The sequence below is a fragment of the Antechinus flavipes genome, chromosome 1 (genome assembly GCF_016432865.1).
Source record: "Antechinus flavipes isolate AdamAnt ecotype Samford, QLD, Australia chromosome 1, AdamAnt_v2, whole genome shotgun sequence".
Taxonomy (NCBI): domain Eukaryota; kingdom Metazoa; phylum Chordata; class Mammalia; order Dasyuromorphia; family Dasyuridae; genus Antechinus; species Antechinus flavipes.
This window is the reverse complement of record NC_067398.1, coordinates 225,800,154-225,815,015: the sequence shown is the minus strand read 5'-3', so window position 1 is coordinate 225,815,015 and position 14,862 is coordinate 225,800,154. Positions and strand designations below refer to the sequence as shown.

General features: G+C 34.1%; 1 protein-coding gene across 2 annotated transcripts in view; it reads left to right on the top strand.

Moving 5' to 3' along the window:
• DAPK1 (death associated protein kinase 1) overlaps positions 1–14,862 on the top strand; it is a 224,008-nt gene that overhangs the window by 96,141 nt on the left and 113,005 nt on the right. For both annotated transcript variants that reach the window (XM_051996986.1, XM_051996995.1), the window contains one exon: positions 14,531–14,752. In XM_051996986.1, coding sequence (XP_051852946.1) covers positions 14,531–14,752 — 222 coding nt within the window. The remainder of the gene's footprint in view (positions 1–14,530; positions 14,753–14,862) is intronic.

The following is a 14,862-nucleotide window of genomic DNA, read 5'->3' as shown; positions in this document are numbered from 1 at the left end:
AAAAACTGTGTTTACTTGAGATCATTCCTGATTCTTGGAATTCCTTTTTCTGGCAGTAATCCACTTCACTCATAAAAATACATGAGTTGTTTGTTATTTTTCTTGTACTATCTAATTAAATCCTGGAAATTGCATCTTCTGAGATTTCTGTATTTATTTTCCAAACATTGGCTTTATGGTGCTTCATTGGCTCTGATAATAAAGTTCAGGATAGCAACAACCTCCTTGGAAAAGGTCAGCCTGAATGGCAGTCATCCAGGAAGTTTTGCTTCCATTGAGGGAATACCACAGGTGGCCCCAGTGGCTCTGGTTTCTTTTTAACTTATCCTCTTTCACCGTTATCTAAGTCTCTCTCTCTCTTCAGGTAACTCCAGCAATGAATTTTCCTGCCAGCTTCATCTTGCCCTGAATTGACCCTCTGTATTCTTATCCCAGTCCCCTACTTCACCAAATGTTCTTTCCTCTTCTAGGTAAGTTATTTTCTGGGTGCAAGTTAAGATGGCAGATCTAGGAAAATTATAGGAAAGAATTTGGCTGTGATCTCAATGAAAAAGGACCCTTTAATTGTCAGATAAAAACTGCTTCTTTGAATACTATATAATATAAAGCATAGAGGAAAAAACCACAATAAGGCATTTTCTACTCTACCATGAATTCAGTGTCTAGACTCAGAGACAACCCAGTTCCTTCTATCATAGATGCCTAATGACTATATGATCACACTGCTACCAAATCATCTTCTCAATGTCATATGCTTCAAAAATAGGAATCTGGATTCTTGGGAAAATATGAAAGCAGTTCTTCTTCCTCCTTCCATATTTTTATCCTTTGATGTATCTCTGATCCTGTTATTATGGATACTTTGTCAAGGGATGGAGATCACAACCCTTCCAAGCTTTTCTTTTCCATGTGGCACTTGTCTTTCGAACCATCAAACCAAAATACAGGATAAAATAGGATTAAATCATAGATCTGGTATACAATGTAAAAATAAATTTACTCAAAAGAAGAAAGAGCTAAACTCAATATTAACTCCTTTGTTTAGTGTTATTCAGACATTTTCTTACAGAATTCTTCCAAATAGCTACAAGTCTTATGTATTGTTACCTCTTTAAAAAAAAAAAAAAAAAGCTCAAATTTCAAATTCTTTTGCAGATTTTCTAAATAGTATTGTGCATGTGTATGTAGCATTAGGAAAACTGAAACTATGCCAGTGACCCCCAAAAAAGTATATTACCAATGAGCATTTTTAAACATCTACTATGTATCAATGAGAATTTCAATTGATAAAGTTGGAAGCCAGATGGCAAAGGGATAGAAAGTGGGAGGAGAGGAATTTGAGGAAACATTTTATAAAGAGCTTTCTTCTAGGAATTTGTGAAAGGAAAGAGAAAATGATATCTTGAGAGGATAGTAGGATCTTGTGAGGAACTTTTTCTTTTTTGTTTGTTTTTGTTTTTTAAGAAGAAGGAAACTTGGTTATGTTTGTAGTCGGTAGGAAATGAATCAGTAAGATGTTTTTACACACACACGTTTCGGACAGATGAGGCCACTATCCAGAGTGCTTACCAATTCTCTCCCTTTCGCACATGATTTTAGATTTGGGAAGGGAGCTTGAGAAAATGGAGCAAGAAACCCAAAAATAATTATATATGTTTACAAGTGAGAGCCAGAGAAATTGTGGATCAGGAAGACTGGCCTTGATCCTTCCTTACTCTAAATAGATGGGGAGTTATTGAAGACCAAATTGATATATGAGGAAGTATCATGGGGAGAATTTGCTGAAGAAAATAGATGAGATCAATGATATGTAGTGAGTCAGCCTTTACAATCAAATTTAACATTTAAGAAGTCACTGAGAACTTTGGAGAGAATTAGAACTGAGAAAAAAGAGAAAAAGACATTGAGGCAGCTATTATAGTTAACTTTTTCCCCCTAAAATTTTGACTAAGGATGCATGAATAAGGGAAGAAAACCCTGATTCACTCAGAAGTTTTATTGAAATGCTTGTCATGAAGAGCAATGCTTTCAACTTTTAAAAAGATTAAAAGCTCATTTTCATTCCCCCCCCCCCTCACTTATATTTCTGGTTTCCCTATTTCTGTTGAGGGTACTGTCATTCTTCCAGTCACTCAAGGCTCACACCCTCATTGTTATCCTTCAGTCTTCTCACTTCCTCATATCTAATCAATTGCCAAACACTATTTTTTTCTACTTCCACAGAATCTCACCTCCCTTTCTCATGTTGGCTCCCAGTCGCACTTTTGTTCAGGACCTCATCATCTCTTACCTGAACTTATGAAATAGCTTCCTAATTAGTTTTTCTGCTCCAATATTTCTCTTTCCAGTTCATCTTTGACATAGTTTCCCTGCTTTCTTTCTCTCTCTTCTCCAATTTATCAACCAGAAAGCTGTCAAATTGACTTTTCTAAAGCACAACACTTTCTGCCCAAGAAGTTTCCCTTTGTTCTCTTTTGTCTTAGGGTAAAATCCAAAATTTTCTCTGTTTGCCATTCTGAACCCTTCCCGATCTCACTCTAGCCTATCTTTATAGATATTTTTCATTTTGGTATTCATTGTTATTTAGTCATTTTAGTCGTTTGTGATGCTTCTCAACCCCTTTGGAGCTTCTTTGTCAAAGATATTAGAATGGTTTGCCATTTCCTCCTCTGGCTCATTTTATAGATGAGGAAACTGAGGCAAATAGGATTAAGTGACTTGGCAGAGACACACAAAAAGTGTCTGATCCTGGATTTGAACTTGAGTCTTCTTGACTCTGAGCCTGGTGATCTATCTGCTGGGCCAGCTGCCTTATTTGTGTTCTCTATTCCATCCAACCTCATCTACATGTCTTCTATATGACATCCCACCTAGCTTCTATATGCTTTGTACAGGCTGCCCCTCATAGCGTCAGTGTTCTCCCTTCTAAAATAAATCTTTCCCAGCCTCTCCCTCATTACTTTGTAATTTAGTTATATATGTGGTTGTGATTGTTTTTTTTTTAATGTACTTATCTTGCCTTCTTTATTGTCTTATGCCTGGTACACAGTAGGTGTTTAATAAATACTTGTCACATGGTAAGTGGAGCTCTGTTTCAAGCATTTAAATAAGTAAATTATCATCATAATTTTGACAGTGAATAATTTTATAGTGTGATGTTTCAGTGTCAGCTTTAAATGGCATAAATAAAAGGTAATAATACTGGGTTTTCTCTAGAGCAATCACTTTTCTCTACCCAAATAGCAGACTTGACAGCAGTTATAGCCATCTGTATTCATGCTAATTACTGTTTCAATTCAACGAATTTACAAAGGGAAATTGCAACAGAAAAGAAAAGCTCTGGGGTGGGCATATGGTAGTTAGGTCTCAGGTTTCTTTTCTTTCTGATGTTTTGATTTCCCTGTGTGTATCTTAGTTCATCCTCAGAGCCCTATCATTGTCACACCATGTGTAGTTAGTGGGTAACTGAGGAGTTGGAAACACCTCTCAGAATTTTTTATTTTAATTGTTTTGGGGGGGAATATGGAGAGGAACTGAGCATGGTCAGATGCCACTGTGAAAAATGAGTGCAAATAAAGACAGTGAAGGCAAAATGCCAGTTGCTCAGAAAAAAAGTGAATTTGGAGCAGTAATTAACCAGCAATTCAAAAGGAATTATGGGATCACAAAGCAAATTACTGTGATTAGAGAAGTACTTGTTCTCCCACCAGTCTGTCACCACATTTTTACTCCGGATGGGTTTTTGCTTTGGAGAAAATAATTGATGTGAGTTAGTTATATGTCTCAGAAAGCACACACAAAGACCTTTGGGGGCATGTTTGTATGTGCACATGCAAGCCTCTGTACCTTTCAGTGTAGTTCATTTTGTGACTCAAGCTTCTGAATCTGTGGGTCACTTTATGGGTAGATTTGGTATTCTTCATAACTCTGCATGGTAGCTCCTTTATAGAAGACAATATTGTACTGATTAGGGGGAGGGGAAGAAGGAAGGGGAAGTCAGTTAAAATCTCTGAGCCTTACTTTGCTCATCTGGAAAACAAAGATAATGATGCTTATAACCCTTGCTTTTGTGCAATCACAGTGTAGATTTAGAATTGACAGGTTTCTTGGCAGTCATCCAATTTAATCTCCTCATTTTACACAACAAAGAAACAGACCTAGAGAGGTTACATGACTTATTCAAGTTCACATAGGCTTTTCCTGCTTGGGGAAAAAAGGCAGGATCCAAACTCAGAGTTATTTTAAGGGTCAAGTAAGAATGGGAACTTTAAAATACTATATAAGTGTCATTTACTTAATATTAACCCTAAGGTAATAGTAAGACGGTATAGAAGATCCAAGTCTTAGAAGTTTATAGGATCACTGATTTAGAGATAAAAGGGAGGACCTTAGAAGTCTTTGGAACTCAACCTCTTCATAGTGCTCTCAGTGAGACTGAGATACAAGGAGGATAGGGTCATACAGCTAGAAGTGTCTAAGGGTAAAAGAGCTCAAACTCATTTCTTCCTAATTCTGGGGCCAGTGCTTTATCCACAATCCCTTCTTGCCTAAAATTGGCTTCACTTAGAATCATTTTATATTGTTTGACTTTTTAGCTGTCTTTCCCTTGTATCATTTTCCTTATTACCAAGAATTAAAAGATGGTGTTAGTGGTGGTAGTAAGATAGTATACATGTATAGGTGGAAGAGGGCATGGACAGAGTGGTTAGGGCTTCCGTTGCAGCCATTTGGCGAAAATTCAAGCAACACTATTGTTCTATTGGCCAGTTTTAATGAAGTCCTTTGTGTTGGAATCCTTACTAACTGCTAACTAATTAGAGTTGAACCCATAATCCCTCTTTCTCGTATCCCACAATTCCTCCCTCTTGGATAAAAGAAACAGACAGAGGCTCTCGGTCAGATTTCACTATTTATCATTCTCAAAAAAAAAAAAAAAAAGAAAGAAAGAAAGAAAGAAAAAGGTGTTAGTTCTAGCTACACCTTCCAAATGGTCTTTGTAACACAAGCATCACAAGTTCCCAACATCATACTTGCTCTTGTCCATGCTCTTCAGGGAGATGAGTCTTCAAGATAATTGAACTCTTGGATTTCTCATGCTATAGCAGTGGCCTTTGAAGGCTTCGTGGTACTTAATATATTAGAAAATGAAGTGGTTGGAGATGTTACACAAGAAACCATGAGGTAATGCTTATTTTCACAGGTGCACTCAGTTCCATATTTCTCTGACTAACAAGAATTTTGAATATTCAGCCTACAGTTTGCAGTTGTTTGGGCTTTTAAGTCACTGGTGCATCCCACAAATAAAAACAAGACATCTGACAGTGTACAAACTTCAGGTTTTGTTTCCATAAGCAAGCATACAATGTTATGGAACTGGGATTTAAGGTTAAACTCTTTAGAATAGCTGTTCAAAGTGCTCCAATTTTGGTTTAAAAGCATCTTCAAAGTAATACATGAATAAAACAAGAGAGATTATAATGAATACTGTAATGCTTAAAAATTTTAAGTGAACTTTAAAAATACCTATGAGTAGGAAAGAGCTGGGGAAGATAATAAGCATGTATTAAGCACCTCTTATATTAGGAATTTTGCTAAAGGCTTTTATAAATATTACCTTATTTTAGAGAGAAGCACAGTTCCACTTCATCTCAATTATCATGGGCAGAATTCATTCTGTGCCAGATTTTATTTCCTTATATCTTCTTTGAAGAGGGAAGAAATGCATATATTTATATTGAAAAGCCTATTTTCCTGGGATATTTACAAAATTTGGTTTATAGTCAAGCTACTTCTTCAAGCATTCTTTTCCCCATCACTTTTCTCTCTGCCCAGCAAAAATAAATAGATAAGTGATTTTTGAATTGTTATAAGAAAGCAGTCACAAATCTTGTAATCATTTGAGATTATAAGAATTTAGGCTCTTCTTGTTCATAATGTAATAAAAGCATGCAATTTGGTGAAGGATGACTGGTTTTGGTGTCTTATTGACACACAATAAAAAAGTTTGATTCCTAATGTGACATTTTCTAGCTATATAATCATGGCCAAGTCATTCAATATTATTATGTTTCAATTCCCTCATCTATCTAGAACAAGGATAATGATAATATTTGAAATGATATGTATAAAAAAACTTTAAAACTATATTAATATCAATGAGTCTGTTTGGTGTCCTCTAGAAAGAAAAAAGTTTTCATGTTAAATATTGGTTTAAAAAAATTTAATGTCTTCACTTTTTGTTTCCTTTGCCTCTTGTTACTAATCGTTTTAAATAGTTGTCTCATGACATTAAATTTCCATATTTAATAAGTGAGAAGCACTTATTAGTAATGTAGGAGATAAATGCCTGGAGTTGGAGTCAGAAAGATTTGTTTTCAAATTCTATCCCTATACAGACTAGTTTTATAAATATGGACAAGTCATTTAACTCCTTTCCACTTTCTTAAGACTGAAATTACAAAGAAGCAGCAATCTGCTGTAGTGGAAGAACTTTCCATACCAAGACTTTTTAATGGATGAAGCTACAAGTTTACACTGAAAAAATTAAAGCCTCTTAATTTTAAAAATACAAAGACTACAAAATCTTCTCAAAATAATTAGTGATTCTTTATAGTATACCTTTCCAGAAAAAAAGAACCAAGAACTTTAAACTCTTGTTTTGCAAAACAAGTAGCAGATTAGGTGTGTAAACTAAGTGAAACACCCTTTCAAGGTACCTTTATAGGAACATTTAGTAAATGCTTTTGTAATATCTATAAAAACTCATGAGGCTTCCAATAGGGCATAATTTTAAGGAGTAGGCCATTTGGGCAACAGGATGTAATCTCTTGGTTATCTTTATCATTTTTTATTTATGTGACTCCACTGATTCATTATAGCATGGAGCTATTCCGAGGTTCTTGAAGGTGATGACAAAGAATTACAAGTCCTGGCAGATTCTGCCAAACTAGAAAGACTTTAGGGTATTGACTTAAAGACAGATTATATATCCTCCCAAGGTGACATAACGGATAGAACACCAGGATTGGAGTCAGGAAGCCCAGAGTTCAAAAGTAACCTTAGACACTTAGTAGCTGTATCATTTTGAGCAAATCACTTAGCCTCTCTATGTCTCCATTCCTTCAATTGTAAAATAGAGTTAATAATAATAGCACTTACCTGGAAGAGCTGTAAGGATCAAAAATGAGATGATAATTGTAAAGTACTTAGCACAATGCCTGGCATGTAATAAGTGCTACATAAACATTAGCAATCCTTTTCAATAACTAATTTACAGACGCATTGAGAACCTCATTGCTAGAAAACTGACCATTAAGTTTTTAATTTTTTTTAATTTAAAAAAAATTGATTTTGTGATCTTTAATATTTTTAAATAGATAAATGATAGGCTCTGGCTATGTGGCTTATGAGTAGCTAAGTTGTGCCATAATGAGGTAGATTTCATCATATATTGAAGTTAAGCAGCATCACTACAAAACAGAAATTATATCTAATTACCTTGTATTCAGAATATATCCGTTTTCTAGTATATATCTCATGCTTATCTTCCCTTCTTATTAAATGTAATTTAACACAATAAGCATTTGTTAAGTGCCTACATTATGCTAAGAGCTGGTTATACAAACACAAAAATTAAACTGCTCTTTCTCCCAAGAAACTTGTTAGGGATGCAGATAATATGTATATGGATAAATAAATATGAAATATGTAGCATAAAAAAGTAATTGGTGGGAGTAGGGTAGAAACATTAACAATTGGGCAGTGAAACAATTGGGCAATAATGACAACAACAAAGTATTCATACTTTTTCTCAAGCATTCAATACTTCCCTTATAAGGTATAGTACAGAAGCCTGTCTTGACTGTCAGATTTTAAACTACAGATTTAAAACAAGAACTTTCATTGCATAAAACTTGTAATTTTTTTATGCAAGGGGCAGACTACAAAAGTGGTGTTTTTATGCCAGAAACAAAAGCCCTAATTTGCCTTTCCTATTTCTTACTCTAGCCCAGGGGAAGAGGTCTATGAAATGAATTGAACTTACTGCTTATCTCTTTTGCAAATTCTGAGGTATTAAGAAAAGTATAGGATAGCAGTATATTGAGATTATATTGAGGTGAGGCAATTCTGAACAAAGACTGAAGAGAAAAAAAGTCTGCTTATATAGGTTTCCATTCTAAAATACTGAGAAAGACTAGCAGTTTTAAAAGATTTTTCCATCTTCACAATAACATTAGAGCAATATATTCAAAAAAAAATTTTTCACTGTGACCTAGTGAAGGAACACCAAGAATGCAAGAAAAATTCAACATTAGTTCAACAATTAGCAAAAATAATCATATAATAACAAAAAGATAACAAAAACATATTATTTCAATCAGTGCCAAAAGAAAAAAGATTTTTAAAGTGATACAGCACTTATTTAGGTTAAAAAATAAGAATGGAATGATTTTTACTTTGTCTCTCTTACTCTCTTTTTCTTGTACTCACTTCTCTCTCTTTCTCCCTCCCTCCCCTCTCTTTCTCTTTACACACACACACACACACACACACACACACACACACACACACACACACTTATGTATGTATATGTATAATAATAACTAGCACTGTTTTCAATGGAGAAATGCTAGAAGTATATCTTGTACAACATAGGGAAAGCAGGGATGCTACCTTCTTTTTACCATTATTTGACATATCTCTGAAAATACTAACTAAAGAATGAAGAGCATAAATTCTGAAGATATAAATATTGATAAAGAAGTGGTACGGATATTTTCATTTGCAGGCAACAATATAGCCATAAAATTCCAGTGAATCATCAAAGAGATTGATATAATTGAGATAATTATCTTAAACAAGTGAGCGAAATACAAAATAAGCCACAAACTTTTCGTTATTTCTTTTAATATAAACAAAAATAAAAATGTAAGAAATTCCATTGAAAAAACTACAAAAAGCATAAATTGAAATTAGGTAATAATAATGCACATGAAAGTTATACTGAGTGCACCAAAAATCTTACTGCAGCTCTAAGTTTCAGTAGCTACTTTTTAAGCCATCAAAGCCTAGAACTACCCTGATATTGTTGGAATACCTTATATGGATACAATTATAAAATACTTATTGTAAAAATAAAATACAATCAAATCATTGGAGAGAGATTCATCCAATACAATAAAATAAATTCCAATACAATAAAAATGGAAATGTTATAAATTAATTTAGATTTCATTCTAAATTACTGATTACTGAACTCATTACTGAATTGATACCGCATAGAACCAGACAAAACAAATTTTCACATATAAAATTATAAAGTTCATTTTTAAAGACAAAAGACCTGGAATCTCAAGAGAACTCATGAGAAAAAGTAAGAATCAGCAGAGTATACCACACCTCAGATTTTATTATAATCCATTATTTGATATTTATTATTATTGATATATATGAGATAAGTAAGAAAGAATAATCAATCCAAAACAGTAGGCCAAAATTTGATGAACCTAAAGACATAAATTACTGAAGGAAAAGAGTCCCTTTTTACAAAACTTCTGGGGAAACTGGAAAACAGTTGAACCAGAAATAAGGCTTAAACCAATGTTTTATACTATGTGACAATGAACTCAGAATGGATATGAAACTTGAAGAGAAAACATAATGTTAAATTTTTAGAAAAGTAATTAGATCTGTCTGACATTTTAGGATTATAAGAGAATTACTAAGAGATAGAAGAACTCACAAAAAAATAAAATCATGAATATAATCAATGAAGATAGAATAAGACAAACTAGGAAAGATATATCTATACTATCACTAATTAAACAATAGTATTAATATATGTATGTGTGTATAAAGTTGACACACATATGTAAAAAGAGTGATTCCTCCAACAAATATTAAAATTTGAACAAGCATTTCTAAAAAGAATTGCAAACTTTAAATGGCCATTTGAAAATATGTCCCAAATTATTAATAGTAAGGGAAATGCATTTTTTAAAAAAATAGTTTTATCTCACATCTTGAAATTATCCTCCAAAATGGAAATGATCAAGATAAAGGGCTTGGAAAAACAAGAACACTAGTCTACTGTTGATGTAGCTACGAATTCACCCACTATTTCTGGATATAGATTTGGAATTATGGGGAAGAGATGATAAAATTGTCCTTTAACTCAATGATCCTACAGGTGTATATCTAAGGATATTCTCTTTTCAGGCTGTGGCACTAGAGTCTTAAAGGGCAATGAAAAGTACATTGAGTCTTTGAGTAGCTGATTTGCAAAGTTAAGAAAGTAGGCTCTCATTTGCAGAAGATCAACAGAAGAAATGTATTGTTAAAAACCTAGGGAAGCCTGGACTACAGAACTATTTCATGAAGCAATGTAAATTTCCATAATTTCCAGAAATGAAGATTTGGGAAAAATTCCGGGTGATCACTATAAGTTAGAGTAAGGTCTTTCACTGAGAGGAAGAAAGAATGAAATAGAAAAGAAAGGAGGAAGGGAGAGATAAAGCAAAAGGTGATGGAGACCACAATTACCATAGTTGAGCAAGCTCAAAGCAGCCCAGAAAATGGAATCCAGAAAAACAGCACATACATCTGAGATGGCATTCACCCCATTTATCACCTGGTTCTAATACTTTGGAACTTGTCTCACTTTCCCCCCATACTCAAGGCAGCTCATTATTGGAAAAACTTCACCATCCTTCAGTATTCCATCAGCCTTGGCACTTCATCCCATAATCATATACAGTCATTTTAATTGGAGCGTAGAGCCAAGAACTCCAGAACTTCCATTTAAAGAACTCAACTCAAAACATCTCATTTCTCTTCTGGTTTCACTACTTTGGGACTCCTCTGTCTTTTTCCCCATACTTTCAGGTCAGGTGCCTTTTTCTTACCCCCTTTCAGCTTACCTTTTGTATGCTATCTACCTCCATCGGATTGTATACTCCCCAGGTAAAGAACTATCTTTTTATATTTGTATCCCCAACATTTACCTTGGGGCCTGGAATATAATAGATACTTAATAAAAATTGATCAATTGATTGATTGTGAAGAGGTACCTCAGTCCAGTTGTGAATTGACTTGCCCTAGCAAGTCTTAAGTAAGCCGGGAATCAAAGACCACATATTTACCAAATACACATGGTAGTATTCTTTTTGGTAGCAAAGAACTGTAAATCTATGATTACCTATCATTTGGGGAATGTTTGAACATATTGTCATCTCTGGATAAAATGGAAGAAAACCAGAACAGAAATGTGATGAAAACTATGAAAGGAAAAACTGTTAAAAGGGAAAGGTAATCAATAGTGGCACATGCTACAGAAAAGTCTAGAATAATGAGGATTGAGACAAGGATGATTGATTTAGCATGATAGAGATCATTAGTGACCTGAAAGAGAAGTTTCTTTCAATGTATGGGAATGAAAGCAAAGTTTTAAGAGATTGAGAAGCTTGAGTGGGAGGTTAGATAGCGAAGACATTGAACCTCAGTGGCTTTCTCTAGGACAGGGAATAAGTTGGTTAATCCTGGGGGAAGAAATAAAGGTTTACATTTGAAGATATCTAAAAAAACAACAGCAACAAATAGATCAATCATTTAGCAAGCATTTATTAAGTGCCTACTAGTTCCATATACCTTCCTAAGTGATGGGATACAAAAATTGTTTTAAAAGGAAACAATACATGTCTTGAAGGAATTTATATTCTATTGTGGAAGGCAATATATACTGAATAAAAATAAATAAATACAAAACAGATAGGGGACATTAACCCTAGCCCTAGTTATTGGGAAAGCTCAGGGAAGGTTTTATGTAGAAAGCAGTGCTCAAACCACATCTTGAAAAAAGGCAGGCTTTCTAAGAGATGGGGGTAAAGAAAGAATGCATTCCTGGTTTTGGAGGACAAATAGTACAAAGGCTGAGAAATGGGAGTTGGAGAAGAGAGAAAGCTGTACTGTAGAGTATGGGAAAGGGAGTAATGTGAGATAGTTCCTATCTTACTTAAATTCACATTATGCAAATTAGACTTTATATAAAGAATTCTTGGGGTGGGGGGGAATCTGCATTCCAAAAAGTACCTATGTTAACTACTGTATAATAGTGTGTTTCCTTTCTCTGTTCCTGCCCCTTCATTAGTACTCTGTGGCTTCTCACCAGCCCTCATTACCCCCACCAAAAAATAAAATAAAACAAAATCCTCCAAGTGAAAGCAGAATGGAGGCTTTGGCTTGAGACTTCAGGCATCAGAGTAGATCTTTGCCCTGTTCTGCCCACTCACCAACCTATCTATCCAGCTTGCATCTGTCCATTCACATGTCCTTGACATGTCCTTGTCTTCCTGACTTCAGGCTCACCATTCTATTTGCTGCACCATCTAGCTGCCCTTCTGTACAGCATACCTTGTAGTTATGGTGGATTTGGTTTTAGACTACTACAATAAAATGAATATCATAATAAAGCTAGTCATACAGGTTTTTTTTCCCATTACATATAAAAGTTATATTTATACTACATTGTAGGTTGTGTATAATAATATTATATATATTTTTAAATCTACCTTAATAAAAAAGGATTTTATTACTAAAAAAATGATGCTAACCATTATCTGAGCTTTCAGTGAGTCATAATCTTTTTGATTATGAAGAGTCTTGCCTCAGTATTGATGGCTGCTGACTGATCAGGGTAGTAGTTACTGAAGGTTGGGTTGGATGTGGTAATTTCTTAAAATGAAACAACAATGAAGTTTTCTGCATAGATTAGCTTTTTCTTTTACTTCACCAATCAGATGTCATTATAGGATTATTAATTAGTCTAACTGAAATATTGTGTCTTGGGGTATAGGGAGGCCTGAAGAGAAGGAGAGATGGGAGAATAGCCAGTCAGTAGAATACAGTAGAATACACATTATTTGTTAATTATTATTATTAATTAAATTTGCTCCCTTACAAAGGTGAGGTTCATGGTACTTCAAAACAATTACAATGTTAATATCAAAGATCAATGATTACAGAGGACAATAACAGAATAATAATGAAAAAGTTTAAAATATTGCAAAAATTACCAAAATGTCACAGACTCATGTGTGTGACACATGAGACTATGTGTGTGTGACTGTGATCACACACAGTGTGATCATGTTAGGGAAATGATATTGATACATTTACTTGATGCAACCTTTACTTTGTAAAAATGCAATATCTGTGAAATACAATAAAATGAGGTATGTCTATGTGGTTAAGATGAAAAGGCTGAGTTTTGAGGCTTAATAAACAGATAGAGAAGCCCATGATTTTGTCCTAGAGCAAATAGGGAAATGAGGAGTGGTATGGTCAGATCAAAATAATTTAGGCTGCAATGCTGAGGATAGTTTTCAGTGGGGAGAGGCCTGAGATAGAAAAATCAATTAAGAAGCCATTGCAGTAGTCTAGGCAAATTAATGGTGAGAGAGTGAATAGAAAGCAGGGACCAGGTGCAATTAAATAATAGAATTTGATGACTGAATGGATAGATGATGTGAAGGAGATTTAGGAGTCAAGGAAAGTGCTGAAGAGATGATCCTGGGAGAATGAGAAGAAGAAAAATGTAGAGACCTCACAAAAATAGGAAAGTTTGGAAGAAGTTTTGTTTTGGATTTATTGAGGTTGATATATCTTGTCTGTATTATCTAATAGGCAATGATATAGATGCTGGCAGTGTTTCTAGACATTGGGGGGTGGGGTTAAATATCTACTTGTACTTTTTAGAAGAAGTGATAGATTTGGAGATTTCCTCCAAATCTACCTTTGTCAACACCTTTTTGTATTAACAGTTAAAACTCTTTCTTAGGATATCAAATTTCAATGGTACCTCTAAGGTCATCTAGTATGAGCATAAATGCATAAAAATCTCCACAACATACCTGACAAATACTCATCTGGTTTTGTTTTGAAAAACAATAATCAAAAGAAATTCATTAACTCCAGATAGCAAGAATTCCCAGGAATTTCATCTCTTAATTAAGAAGCTTTATTATTAAGTCTGCTTTTCTGTATCTTTTTTTATTTTTGATTTCTGGGAACAACTAGTTTAATCCCTTATCTATTTGAGAGATAATCTCTCAGATAATTGAAGTTATCATGTCTCCCTTAAGTCATTTTCCCTCATATTAAACAAAACTCTCCATTCTTATAAGGCATGTTTTCAAAGAACTTCACTATCCTCTTCTGAATGCTTTTAAACTTGTTAATATTCTTCCTAAAATCTAATTAATAGGGACTAATGATGATATTTTTTTTCTAAACCTACATCTTTCAATCTTGTCCATGATCCCCTGTGACTTGTACCAAAATTTTACTTATAATAATGGTAAAGTGTAATAAGCAGCAGTGTTAATTTATTGATTTTTTCACAATTTGTATTTTTCTAGTCATTTATAGCATTTATTTTCTTTCCCTCCTTCATTTAGATCTTCTAAGAAATGAATAAAAGTTTCATTTTATATTATTAAGGTTTTTTTTTTCCTTTTTCAATTCTTTTTTTCAGTGGGCAGTTTGCAGTTGTGAAAAAATGCCGTGAGAAAAGCACTGGTCTACAATATGCTGCTAAATTCATTAAGAAACGGAGGACTAAATCCAGCCGACGAGGAGTGAGTCGAGAAGATATTGAGCGAGAGGTTAACATATTGAAAGAGATACAACATCCGAATGTGATCACCTTACATGATGTTTATGAGAACAAAACTGACGTCATACTTATTTTAGAACTGTAAGTCATTTTTGTATTGTGATTTCACTGCCATTGGGTGGGAAAAATCAAATGATTACATTAGGAGAGTGAATGTGTGGCCTTGAGCTTCCTCCACAGCTGTTTAATGA